General features: G+C 37.1%; 1 protein-coding gene across 1 annotated transcript in view; it reads right to left on the bottom strand.

The window, feature by feature from the left end:
• Positions 1-6,126: 6,126 nt before the first annotated feature.
• Positions 6,127-13,992, bottom strand: part of LOC119886121 (immunoglobulin-like and fibronectin type III domain-containing protein 1) — a 37,749-nt gene continuing 29,883 nt past the window's right edge. The window contains exons 13-24 of the mRNA XM_038696655.1: positions 13,653-13,718; positions 11,358-11,473; positions 10,989-11,130; positions 10,611-10,904; positions 10,123-10,425; positions 9,624-9,803; positions 9,404-9,532; positions 9,201-9,280; positions 8,838-9,030; positions 8,048-8,344; positions 6,513-6,839; positions 6,127-6,422 (exon numbers count right to left, since the gene is read on the bottom strand). Of these exons, the coding sequence (XP_038552583.1) occupies positions 6,418-6,422; positions 6,513-6,839; positions 8,048-8,344; positions 8,838-9,030; positions 9,201-9,280; positions 9,404-9,532; positions 9,624-9,803; positions 10,123-10,425; positions 10,611-10,904; positions 10,989-11,130; positions 11,358-11,473; positions 13,653-13,718 (2,132 nt within the window). The 3' untranslated portion in view covers positions 6,127-6,417. The remainder of the gene's footprint in view (positions 6,423-6,512; positions 6,840-8,047; positions 8,345-8,837; positions 9,031-9,200; positions 9,281-9,403; positions 9,533-9,623; positions 9,804-10,122; positions 10,426-10,610; positions 10,905-10,988; positions 11,131-11,357; positions 11,474-13,652; positions 13,719-13,992) is intronic.

Here is a 13,992-nt window from a genome sequence, read left to right as displayed (position 1 = left end):
TCCTCCCCCCTAAACTAAACCATTTTCACTGACGTATAGTAAACCCAAGGGCTGGCTTATTATTTCACTTCCAATGTGAGTTACTTTCAGATTACCCGTTCTTCATCACTTTTCCACAGCAGCCGTGCTCCAGTTAGAGGGCATATATTGAATATTCATCAAACTGTGTGTGTCATCTCTCAAGGGGTTGGTTTATGCGCTTATATTATCTGAATGCAGGCAGGATTCTTGTAACCTTGTTCCTCAAGCATTGATTCACACATAATCCACGTCTGGTAGGACAGCCAGTCAATCGTTTGCTTCTGCATACCAATCACTCCTGGAAGAACTGTCAGATTTGGACTCCAGCAGACTTCAGGCCACCTTCAGTAAGAATTTGTGGGCTGTATAAAGCTGATATCCCTCTCATTAACCACTCTGAGACACCAATGCTAGAACTCAAGAATGGGTGTGAATGGTTTCACTCTGGGATAGTGTTTCTTGGAGGTAAATAAATTGGTACAGTTTTTGCTCTTCATATATATCGATGATAGACTTCTCTCCACTTGTAGTACTAAAGAAATTACATTCCAAATTAAGTTATTTTGAAAGGAAAAGCTCATTCTATATAGCTGGATAAAAAGTGGAACCTGTGTGCCAATTTATGTCGGTAATATATTTATTTAAACATGTGTGAAGGGCTTTGTCTGAATTTGCACAACTTTTGTTGGTAAGATTTATGTATGTAACCGTTTATAATGCAATGGTAATCTAAACAACCACTCCATATTTCCACACAGCAACCAAAACCTACACAAAAAATCCCTCACATTTTCCAAACCTACCTAAGGCTTTTGGGTCCTGGTTTGGTGAACTCATTGCAGCGTTGTCGATTGTTTTTGATCAGTTTGTGGCTGAAACACAAAGAATGCACAATCCAGAAAGTATATTGTTAAATTAGCAATCAGATGCTGTTAAATGATAGGTCTTTTAGAAAATGTTATTCATTTCTGTCATTATCCTTTTTCTGTAATGTCGTACATGGTCAGCTACATCACTGATGTGTTTTATGACTCTTTTTACTCCGATTGAGCAAAAATACAAGGAGGGCAGTGTGGGGAAAACCAACTAGATTTTGTTTGTTTACGGTTATTTATGGAGGATATTTCTACAGTTGAAACGTTCTTGTCATAATCACAAAATACAAAACAATTAAATGTTAATAGATTTCATGAAGGGATCATGAAAAGGAAACTTTATTCAACTGCAGTGAATATGTTTGGCAGTTTTTATATACCCATACAGACCACTCTTATCTCTTAAAATTAGATATTCTTATTATTATAAACATTCATTTTTACAGCACTTTTGTAAAGTAAAAACTGAGAGAAACGGAATTATTAATAGAAGAGTTCAGATAGACATGATTTATAAAAAGGAATTGATTAGAATGGTATTTAAAAAGTTTATTAGAACAAAATAATACTTTTCAAATATAATATGGAGCTGCAGCATTATTTTCATTAACGATTAATCTGGCTATTTTTGTCAGTTTTTTAGGTTTACAAATGTCAGAAAAATTGATTGAAATTCCCATTTGAGAAGCTGAAACTGGTGAATTTATACTTAAGAAATTACTTAAATGATTATGAAAATAGTTGCAGATATTTTTGGCAATTGACTAATCCATTTATTAACTAATTGCTTTACCTCAAATACAGTCATTTTTATATAATGTATTTAATTAATTAAGAGCTCCCCCAACAAACATAAGTGTACTCAAGGTCATATGATTCTGTAACTGCTGTGGTCATGAGAACCTTCAAGACTTAAAAATGGCGTCATGGGCCAGAAAAGGTTGAGATTCTCCTCATGTGTCATCTATATTACCCCGTGACATCAGTCTGTCAAATTGGGGATTCCTGGATTCTTGCGTGACTCGTGCAGACATTTGAAGACATGCTGGGACACTGTAAATGAGGAATGTGAAATCCCACCTTGCGGCTGACTCTGCCCAACTGCTTGTGGAGTCAGGTGGCTGTGCCAGCATTTTAACTGCTCAGGATCCAAACATAGACGAGGAGCAGAATGTCTACGAATCAAACTGTTAAGCCTGTGCACATATCCGTAAATCTCTTATGCCACCAACTCTTAAAAATTATGTTTTGCATAGTGATTCTCGTTAGGTGCCTAGTTGTTAACTACTAGCAAAAGTCTGAAAGTAAACTTTAAACTCAAGCTGCTTGTTCTGAGTGATCAACATGTGTTTCATGTTGGAAGGGGGAAAAAGCAAAACATCTCCAGAGTTAATATGAGAAACATAGAGTAATTTGTTTTAACCAAGCCCTCAGCTTATAGGCAGTAAACTGGAGATGACTTTGACCTAATTTGACCTTTGCTAGTACCCTGACCTTTAGTTCAAGTACCAGTGGATTGCAATCTTAATATACAGAAGATTCATAAGAAAAACACTGAAAAAATGTGAAAAAAGATATCTGACCTTGAATATCGACAACCCAGCAAAAAAGTTGTTATATTAAGGCTTTGATGTGTCACACATTCTGTAGTGAAAATTGATCGTAGGCTCAATCCTTTGTTAGTCATGGGGAGCCAGTTGGGAAGGTCACATTCACAGTTCACACAGTTGAGATATTTAATTTCAGTATTAGAGGATGATCTCAAGTGGCACATTCATATTTTTTTTTTTTTTACAGGGTTTCAAAATTCTTCAGACTTTTTCTTTCTTTTAATATGAAATGTATACAGACAAACATTTTAGGGTTTAGATATTTTTGTAGACAGAACTCCTGTGGCAGTACATACAGTCTATTCTGGCTGCTGTTATGATCCAGGTTAGGGAGGCTATGCTAAAATGTATATGCTGTGTATAAAATAGCAGCATGTCTGCAGTTCATGAAATGTAAGTAAATAAATAAATACATTTAAAAAAGACTAAAATTAATAAAAATGTTTAGCTGGATGTTTTTCTTTTTGCCAGCACCAGAATCAAATGATTTGACTCCCTAATGCTTAAACAAATTACAAAAAAATGATTTCATTTATAAACTAACATCATCACTTATAGTGCTTATTTTTCTCTTAAAGTAAATGCTCCGTACTTGTATAGCGCCTTTCTAGTCTTTTTCGTCCACTCAAAGCGTTTTTACACTACATCTGCATTCACCATTCACACACATTCATTCACTGAGCCTGAGTGCTCAAACAGAAACTAACATTCATACACTAGTGGAGCAGCCACCAGAGGCAATTCGGGGTTCAGTGTCATAAATTAAATATTTAGTCAGTCTTACTACTGGCAACAAATGATCCCTTTCTGTTGTCCTAAATATTACATAATCATACAGTTTTCCTAACTTGTACTACTTGTCGACTGAAACCATGAGGGTTTCACACCATATAAAATGTTGTTGCTTTTGGTTAAATGGTTAATTCCATAAAAATAATTGACGCTGGAAATTTGCCGTTAAAAGACTTAAGACTTACTTTCAATTCTTCGTGATCTATGTTCAGCTTTCCTTCTTCAGCTTGTCTCTTCTCACTATCCAATATTTCTAAGGTGACACCCCTTTTTGTTCGGTGATAAATGTTTGGAGCACATAGAAACCCATACATGGATGAAATGTAGTTGCTAAAAACCCATATTACAGCAGTGGTAAAGGGTGAAGGTTCCTCTTACCCATCCCTATGAAAGCGATCACTTTGCAGTTGGCACTGGAAATACATTATGACTGTTCATTCAATCTGGTATTGGACATGTCCAGTCAACAATTTTCCACCATTACTGTTGACAATATAAAACAACAGGTGCATTAATACCAAAATCAACATTCACATTCTGTCCAATTTAAACTATGACAAATGTGAGCATAGTTTTAAATTGTATTAGTGATGGATATTACTGTACTTGATATTCATGGTTGATAATTTATGGATCCACAATAGCCATGTACAGTAATTTCCCATATGCTAGTGTTAAAGCCTCTAACCAAAAGCTTTCGACTGGCAGCTTTATAAGGTCTCTAGTAATATGAGCGCTATACTGTGGACTTTATTGGTCAGTAAACATTAACATGAGACATTTTATATGGTAAAATAACCTCTGGTTGATATGAATGAATTGGCTGTTCCAATTAGCCTCCAGAAGTATCAACGGAAATTCTCAGCATGTCTGTGGTATTCAGTGAGTCACACTGGACCCTGTGGTGGCATTATAAAAAGATGGTTGCTCATGGTGTGGTGGTGTGTTGGACTCATTGCACAGAGCAGGTTTTTGGGTTCACATTGTCAGAGGTTAAAGAAGCGTGACTTATCCAGATAGTTTAAATAGTCACCCCGACCTCATAAAAGAGACTGTGACATGACTACAAGAAAAGCGTGATGAGTGGAGAATAAACACATATATCACCTCTGACCTGGCTGAGGAAATGAGGTGAGCAGTTTTTAATAAAGCAAGAACTGTGCTAAATATTAGGCTTATATGACAAAAAATGCTGTATTATTTTACTCTGATCAGTCAGTTTAATTCCATCAAATAAAACGTCCTTCTTTGTTGTATATGTTTAGCCAAAAGGTTATACCCTGTAGCAATCCAATGTGGTAGTACTGTGCAAACATTTTAGGCAGGTGTGGAAAGTATGCCTTCAAAAATAGACATGTTAATAGATTATATTTATCAATAAACAAAACACAAAGTGAATAGACAGTGGACAATTTAAATCAAATCAATATTTGGTATGACCATTCTTTGCCTTCAAAACAGCATCAGTTCTTCTAATACTTACACAATTTTTAAAGAATTCTGCAGGTAGATTGGTCCAAACATCTTGGAAAACTACCCACAGTTCTTCTGTGCATTTAGGCAACCTCAGTTGCTTCTCTGTCTTCATGTAATTCCACACAGACTCGAAGATGTTGAGATCAGGGCTCCTTGTTCATCCTTATGCTGAAGATGGTTCTTAATGACTTTTTCTGAATGTTTGGGGTCATTGTCCTACTGTAGAATACATTTGGGGCCAATCAGATGCCTCCCTGATGCTATTTCATGATGATTTGAATTGAAGTATCTGCCTGTACTTCTCAGCACTCAAGAGACCATTCATTCTGACCAAATCCCCAAGTCTTCCATAAATGCCACTTCTGACCAGACTTCTCCGGACAATAGACCAGAGTCCACCTGTTTTCTGCCAATTCTAAGCTGATGGCACTGCTGGACCTCTTCTGATTGCGAAGGGTAAGCATGATGTGTTTTTCATCAGCTGCAGTTAAGTTTGTTTGGCCGAACACTGTCTGTGTCTGTGTTCGTAAACGTTGCCCGTTTCATGGGGCTTCTTCAAAAGAGCTTGGACCGCATATCTGGAAAAACCCTGTCTGCCTTAATCATTCACCTGGCAATATGCCTACAAATTCCCAGATTTTGTGCAAGTGTACCTAAAAGAATTGATGCTGTTTTGAAGGCAAAGGGTGGTCATGCCAAATATTGATTTGATTTAGATTTTTATTCTGGTCACTTAGTATTTTGTTACTTGATAAATATAGCAGCTTTTTTCCCACACCTGCCTAAATCTTGCCGTACTGTACATGTCACATTATGTACAGTATGGATTTGATTTGTGTTAGGCCTGTCAGTATAAAATATAGCATGTAATGTGACTGTATGTGTGAGTCTTTCGTTCAGATCTACACATACAAGCAGTTAAAAATAGTTGTCTCACTGAGAGCTTGTCCTTTAATGGTTATTTGAGTGTAGATATAAAAAGGACTAATTTAATTTTTGAAGGCAAAGATCTGCTGACATGTTAATGGGGAGCTCAGGTGTGTGTGTATATATATATATATATATATATATATATATATATATATATATATGCATGCAATCAAAATGTGCACTTGGTTCATAAGGGCTTAATGGAGTACTGCGATATGCATGGTGTAGTGGGCTTAGATATTGGAGCCTTGGGCTACTGAAAAACACATGACAGACATTGGTTGCTTTAATGAATGCCACCGAGTTTGTTTTGAGTTTGTTTTTTTCAGTGAAGTTAGCGGGGAATATTTACCAAGTTGTTGATAAAGGCAGAGTTAAATGACAAAACAAGACCAAAAAGAACACCACAGACAGTTGTCAGTTAGTTGATTTATTGCAGCTGTTACAAGAGCTTGACATTTTGACAGATGTCTTTGTACTATAGTTTGTCACTTCACTCGTGCTGAATAGATATTATTTCTGATGACAGGGGGACAATTGTAAATCAGTCACATTTCAAGTAAATTAAATTAGTTAATATTTAGACCATTTTAGATGGTTTACCAGCACTTTACATAATAGTATCACACACTTTCAATGCAGTGTGCTTTAAAACAAAATCTTCCACTTATTTTCCAGTGAAAAGAAAAGCCCCATGAAGCTTTCATGCCATTTTAATCTGTGGAGAAAAAGCAGAAATACAAGAAAGAATAAGAATAAACCAAAACGGGTAATTCTGAAAAAAATCAACTTTTAACTTAAACCTTACCTCTAACAATAAGTTTAGTAGAACACTCTGCTTTGCCAAGAGAGTTGACTGCAACAACTTTGTAATCACCGCTGTCCTTTGTTCGCACTCTAAGAATGTACATGGAGCACACACCAAATGAGTTGGTGATGTAATAGTTGCTGTCTGAGTTGATGCAGACGTCGTTCAGGTACCAGGATACAGTGGGTATAGGGCATCCTCGGACAGCACATGTCATGTAGAGCTGGTAACCTTTAGGTGGTGTGTGGACTTTCAGAGGGACCAAGATGGATGGAGGCCTCTCAAAGCAGACCTCATTTGAAATAACTCCATTTGAGGTTATTGGAACTTGGTGGGAGGGAAAGGATTGAAATGATCATTTAGACCCCATGATAATCATTGGATTCAGACATTGACTTGTATTACTCAGATCTGAAATAATGGCTTCCGTGCAATAGATGTATTATTGTGATTGCACTTTGGAGTAAAAACGAGACTAAGCCATACTTGTCAGCCATGCTAGTGACTATTTTAGGTTTTTTACGTCAACATAACAATATGTTCACACTGACTATGCTAACATGCCTATGTTTAGCAGGTGTAGTGTTTGCCATGGTCCCCATCCTAGCATGCTACCATTTGCTAATTATCTCTAAACACAAAGAACAGCTGAGGCTGATGGGAATCTATTTAGTTTAGATATTTGGTCATAAATCAAACTATTATATAAATTAAAAGGTTTATCTGATTATTTTGCTAGAATAAAAATCAGGAATTAATTGTCTAGGAACCACTCATTTGTACCAAATCTTGCATGTTGGAGATAATTCTACTGTAACTAGTACTGTTAACTAAACTGTAACTAAGGGAGTGGTAAGGGAACATACAACACAAAAAAACTGTTATGATGGTGTGATTGTTCAGGAGTCTGGCAGGTTTTATGTTACCTTACTCTAGTAGGTTTATCATGGAAATGTCTGATATGGTATATTTTTCTGATAGAGGGTATGCATTGATGTCACTTCCCCTTCCGGAACACGCTGGACTGAGTGGCAAAACATCTGTTACCATGGTTGCGTTTAGCAAACCGGAAGTAAAACAAGTGATTATTTGCTCAAATTAAAGGCAGCTGGACTCGACAGTGATCCTTACTGCTTACCAAAGAACCAGCGGTCCAGCTCTTTCCCATTTTAGATGTGTTGTTTGTGTTTTAGCTGATTCAAGCTAACACTGCTGCTCGTCTTTCTGCCACTCAGTGAGCGTAACTGCGTTCTGTGACGTCATACGCATACCCTCTATAATGAAGCTGAAATATTCAACTATCATTTTTTTTAGCTATCATATAGTGGAATCATGCGCTACTTTAAACATATTAGCTGAAATCAACAATATTGTGTAGTTGGTCAAGTTGTGTAGTTGGCTAATCTGATGAATCCTCTACTTTTTTAGTGCACAACTGATTACATGTGAAAAATGTCAAACCACCAGGTGCTGTGTATGGTTTGGTTTACTGTAATGGAATGATCAAACATAAATTAAGTGGAAAAATGACGCACCTCTATTGCTGTTGGTGCCCCAAGTAGGTGACTGAGATGGATCTGAGAGGCCCATATCATTCTTGGCATAGATCCGGAAATGGTATTCTATCCCAGGAAGGATGTTGTTGGCTGTGAATGTGTTAGCGAAGAGGCGGTCTGCTACGGTCTTCCACACTCTGCTGTTGGAGTTGTGTTGAGACACCATGTAGCACAGGCGGTCATCAAGCTCCTGGTCTGGAGAGGGAGCCCATGATACCACCACTTTGCCGTGAACTGTTTGCTCCAGCTCCACTGGCCCTGGAGTCTTGGGTTCATCTAGAAACAAATACGATAACGTAAAGATGATTTTTTTTTTTTTAATGTTGCTTCTTTGAAACCTTATATAATCTTAGTTTACTCAAGAGACATTTCACTTAATTTTTGAAAGGATTGCATTTGACAGCTGTTATCAGTTAATCATATCATATTACTGCATGTTAAGAATTATGTTTGCAATGTTCTCATTGCTTTTAGAAGTTGTTGATGTTGTTAATTAAGGTTTGACACTGGCTTGCCAATATATCTGTGTGTCATTGCCATTTAATTAGCTAAATGTTACCCAATTACTGTTGTCTAGTGTTGATATAAATTATGTTCTCTTGCCAGAGAAACAAATGCTAAATTAATTCCTCGTTTAAAGAACTGAGGATTGTGAAACTAACATGCATTTAATATCAGTAGTTTCAGTATAAAAATATCACTACTTATTCCACAAGTTTTTTTTTGTGCTAACCATAGTATAAAACGCTGTTAGCCTATTTGTCCTTACCTGTGACTCTAACATCAATGTCAAATGAAGCCTCACCCACAGAGTTTTTGGCTTTGATAGTGTAAATGGCTGAATCTGAGCGCTTCGATGAGGGAATAACAAGCTGAGACATTCCCTCTGTATTGATGATATTAATCCACGGGGATATTGGCTCATCATCCTTCAGCCAAGTGATCTGAGGTGGAGGTTCAGCCTGGAGATATCAATATCGGATAAATGAGATCAAGTGCGAGACATAAGTAGTCATCATGTCACACTGTAGTAAACTCATCACTCAAGAATATGACTTGAAAAGATAGTTTCAGGATTCATACCATGGAAGAAAGGCTAAGTATGCATAGCAGCTTTTAGATTTATTCATACCTCATAGCAAATTTTGACCCGTACAGAATTTCCTGCTCTGATAACAATGAAGTCCTCTGGGTCTTTAAAACAAGGTCTCACTAGATGAAAACACAAAAAATGAAATGTAGACGGGGAACAAACAATGCTCTGGACAAATAAGTTAAATCATTAATATGCACAACGAAGCACAAAAGACAGCACAAAAGAAGTTAACTACTTACTGTTGGGATTCTTTGCCCACACCATTTCAGAGGGAGGGCTTGGATCTCCTGATCCTGACTCATTGATTGCTGAAACCCTGAACTCATACTCTGCTCCCTCAGTAATATCTTTAACTGCGTAGTTCACACCTGAAATAAGAGTAATATCATTGCAGGAATAAAAATAATATTTTCCTCTAATCAAAACATAATAGTATATGTTTATGTGATTCTGACAAACCTTCAATAGGTTCATTAAGTCCATTCAGGGCAATCCACTGATTGGTGTCCTTCTTTCGTTTCTCTACTTGGTAACCAATGATCGGGACTCCTCTGTCATCCTCTGGAGGGGTCCAGGTCAATTTGATGCAGGTCTTAGAGGCACTCACCACTTTGGGGGCACCAGGTGGACCTGAGAGTACTAAGGAATGACAAGTTGTCTAATTAATCAAGTCAGCTCATTATTAATAATTAAAAAGTAAATAAAGACGTGGAAAAAATTAAGGACATCTACATGTTATTACTGCAGGATATTGCAAACTATTCCAGTTGGAGTTAGAGCAACTATTGCAGCAATGATAAAAGGTGAGTTTTCTACAGTGACTAAATAGTGCCACAGATAAATGATTTGAAGCAATCATAAAACCTATCCAGAGGCATTTTCATTTATAAAACCTGAGGTAGGTAAACATGGAATTTGCTGAGGAATGCTAAATAACACTTCTTTTTTCTGCACTCACTCATTATGCCAGCCATAATGCTATCAGCTGTCTCCAGGGTGTCACTGAGGCCCTCAGGGTTTTCGGCGTAGATGCGGTAGTTGTATTTCTTTCCATGAGTCACATTCCTGTCTCTGAAGGAGGTCTTGTCAGCTGAGACATCCCCAAGCTTCTTCCACAGACTCTGTCCTGCCTGTTGCTGTTCTATAATATAGTTTGTGACAGCCGAGCCACCGTCGTCTTTGGGAGGGTTCCATTTAATCTCAATTAAAGATGAGGTGGATTCAACAATCTCCACTGGACCATCCGGTGGACCAGGTCGATCTGTTACAAAAGCATAGTGTTAAATTTAAAATGTAGTGACCCAAATGTGATGCTTAGTGAGGTGAAAGTTGTTTTTTCATGTTTGAACGCAGCCGTGAAGGTACTGTAATGAATATTAGAAGTTTCATCATTTTATCTCTCAGTATTTCCCACTTTCCTCATTACGTTTTTCTGTGTTTTCGTACCAAGTACAATAAGCTGAGACGTGGCCTCCACAGCCCCAAATGGGTTTTTGAGTTGGATCTTTATTTCCCCTGCGTCTGTCCGCAGGCAGTCTTTGAGCAGCAGCCGACTGTGATTGGGTTCCCTCACAGTCTTAACTCCTCCCCCGTCTTTGACCTCAGTGCCATCCTTAAACCAACTGACCACCAAAGACTCCTGAGGAGGAAAAGGCATCTTGAAAGTAGCATTCTGGCCCACTCTTATGATCACAGGTTTGGAGAACTTGTGAAGGTCGTCTGGGTCAAATTCAGGTACATCTAGGAAACAGTGTTTCAGTTTAATGCACAGAAACTGTTGTGACATTTAATATATGTTTTACAATAGAGGGGAGTAAATTATACCTCCAACAGTGACCTTTCCTTGTGTACTATGATCCCCTGATTCAAAACGATAAACTCCAGAGTCGTCATCTCTGCAGCTTTGAATTGTCAGCTTGTGAGAGTTTCCATCTTTGGTTATGGTGACCCCAGCACCCGAGCTTAACTAGCAAATCAAAAGTGAAAGGAACAACTTTATGCTTTTTTGTGTCTCATTACCAAAAAGAACAAACACAAAAATATTTGTTACTTTGTATGTGTGACAGTTGGTTGTTTATGTTGACAACGTAGGCATGAAAAGCTTTTCTTACTTTTGCCCTCACAATTTACTCTAAATGTCATACATTTCCAAATGGTATGTACATAGTATAAGTATGTTAAGGTAGGCTTTACCTGCGCTCCATCTTTGAACCAGGTGCCATCGCAGTCCATGTTCATCTTCACAGTTAATTCAGCTGGCTTTCCACAAAGAGCGTACATATCAGAGAGTCCACAGGTAATTCCAGCTTCTGTGCAACAGAAAACAAAGTAAAGTCTCTACTTTGCATATTCATGTACAATAACTTTCAGTTTCGGACTATACTGTATGCTGAATAAAAGTACACAATAATAAATGAATTACCTACACATATGCCTACTTTCTACTCATGAATATGCTTGTTGAGATAAAGTAGGTAAATGAGTCCCCAATATCAATTATTTCCTGTGAATAACTAGATAGAAAATAGCTTTACATAAAGAAAAAGGTTAAGTTTGTGCCACTGTGGAAACAGTGAGGAAAGTAACACAACAACAACCTATATTATTTAATAACTGCAGTGCGCATTCCAATAACTAATACAATGCATGGTTCAGATATTAGATAATTGTGTTCTGGTTGGAAAGTTTAGGATAAAAGTTACCAACAAGTTAATGACATCGAAAGCATGCACCAATATAAGCAGCGAACATAAAGCTTGTTGACAGAAACCCAGTGGGCTCACAAGACAGTGAGTCTTTGGATCAGTATATTAGATCAGCAGTAGATTAAAAATATTAAAAATGGTATTTCCAAATGCAGGTTATTAAGTATCCCCACTGTTATTTCACACATTTGACTTGAGAGGAAGTAGGTGTTACAGAGAATATGATCATTTAATTAGATATAGATTTAGATATAGATATATTAGATTTGTTCATTATAAAACTCTGTAGTAGTAGTATTTATAATAATAATAATTAATAATCATATTTGTAGAGCACTTTTCAAAAACAAGTTACAAAGTGCTTTAACAAGTGTAAAGACAATAATACCCAAAAAACAATAATACAGAAACAATACAAGATAAAAGCAAGAAAACATTGAAAAGACTAAAATACACATTTAAGATAAATATAATAAGTAAATAGAATAAGATAAAAGGGATAAAATAAAGTCAAATAAGATCGGGAAAGGCTCTCCTATAAAAGTATGTTTTAAGAAGGGACTTAAAAGAGTTCACTGACTCAGCCGACCTGATTTCCTCAGGCAGGCTGAGCCTCGGGGCCCTGACAGCAAATGCTCTGTCCCCTTTAGTTTTCAGTCGAGACTCTGGAACAGACAACAGACCTCTGCCCGAGGATCTCAAGGTACGTGCTGGTGTGTATGGGACTAAAAGGTCAGAAATATAACAAGGCGAGAGGCCATGAAGAGCTTTAAAAGTGATCAATAAAAAGTCAATTCTAAAACATACTGGGAGCCAGTATAGTGAAGATAAAATAGGGGTAATGTGGTCATATTTCTTTGTTCTGGTTAAAAGCCTGGCAGCTGAGTTCTGGACAGTCTGGAGTTGATCAGTAGATTTTTGGGTTAAACAAGTGAAAACATTGTTGCAATAATCCAGGCGTGATGAGATGAAGGTGTATAAAATAGTCTCGGTGTCCTTAAAAGTTAACATAGATCGAATGTTTGCTATATTTCTAAGTTGATAAAAACATGATTGAACAAGCTTTGTGGTGTGCTGCTCGAAATTTAAATTACTATCAAACCGAACACCAAGGTTCTTTGCAACAGGTTTACTGTGATTTACTAGGGACCCGATGACCAGGATTTCTGTTTTGTCTGAGTTCAGGAGGATTATATTTGTTTATATTGATTATATTTGATTATATTGATTATATTTGACATCCATTTTTTAACTTCACGAAGGCAGTTAAGTGAACACAGCATTCCAGGGTCTGTGGATCTGATGGGCAAGTACATTTGTGTGTCATCAGCATAAATATGAAAAGAAATACCATGTTTATGGATAATCTGTCCACGGGGAAGCAGATACAAGGAAAACAAAATAGGTCCTAAGACCGACCCCTGAGGCACACCATATTTAACTGGACAGAACGAAAAGACATAGTTGTTTACAGACACGCAAAACTTCCTATTTGACAGGTAGGATGAAAAACCATTCTAGGGCAGTACCAGAGATCCCCACCCAGTGCCTCAGTCTGTCTAACATGATGTTGTGATCAATGGTGTCAAAACCAGCGCTAAGGTCCAGGAGTACCAGGACTGAGCACAAGCCATCATCAGCAGACATTAAAAGGTCATTGGTGAGTTTAAGCAGGGCAAAGGGTAGTGTTACTAATGCACACGAAATGTTATTTTATTAGTCTTTTAATATCCATGTTACTATTGTACTTGCAGTATTAAATTGAATTCAATATTTGGCATACCGCCTCCTGCATCTGCAAATGGTTGATCATGCCTTTCACTGCCACTGGCTTCCTCAGCAGAGTGGCCTAGCAGCAATGAAAACAATAAGTAAATTTTTACTTGACATTTAAATTACTCCCTCAATTTTATATGCTTTTTGATACCTCATCTGCTTTTAGATGCCTCCACTGTCTCCATTGCGGTGGTATCATGTTTATTTTAGCCCTATAAGATTGCACTATGGCTGTTGGTTACATGTATGTGTGTGTATGTGTATATATATACACATACACACATATATATATATAATATATATATATATATATATGTGTGTATGTATATATATATATATATATATAT

The sequence above is a fragment of the Micropterus salmoides genome, unplaced genomic scaffold (genome assembly GCF_014851395.1).
Source record: "Micropterus salmoides isolate LMB-PRFRI ecotype aquatic unplaced genomic scaffold, ASM1485139v1 Ms_hic_scaffold_4, whole genome shotgun sequence".
Taxonomy (NCBI): Eukaryota; Metazoa; Chordata; class Actinopteri; order Centrarchiformes; family Centrarchidae; genus Micropterus; species Micropterus salmoides.
Note: the sequence above shows the minus strand (reverse complement) of the source record. Positions and strands in the feature narration are given on the sequence as shown.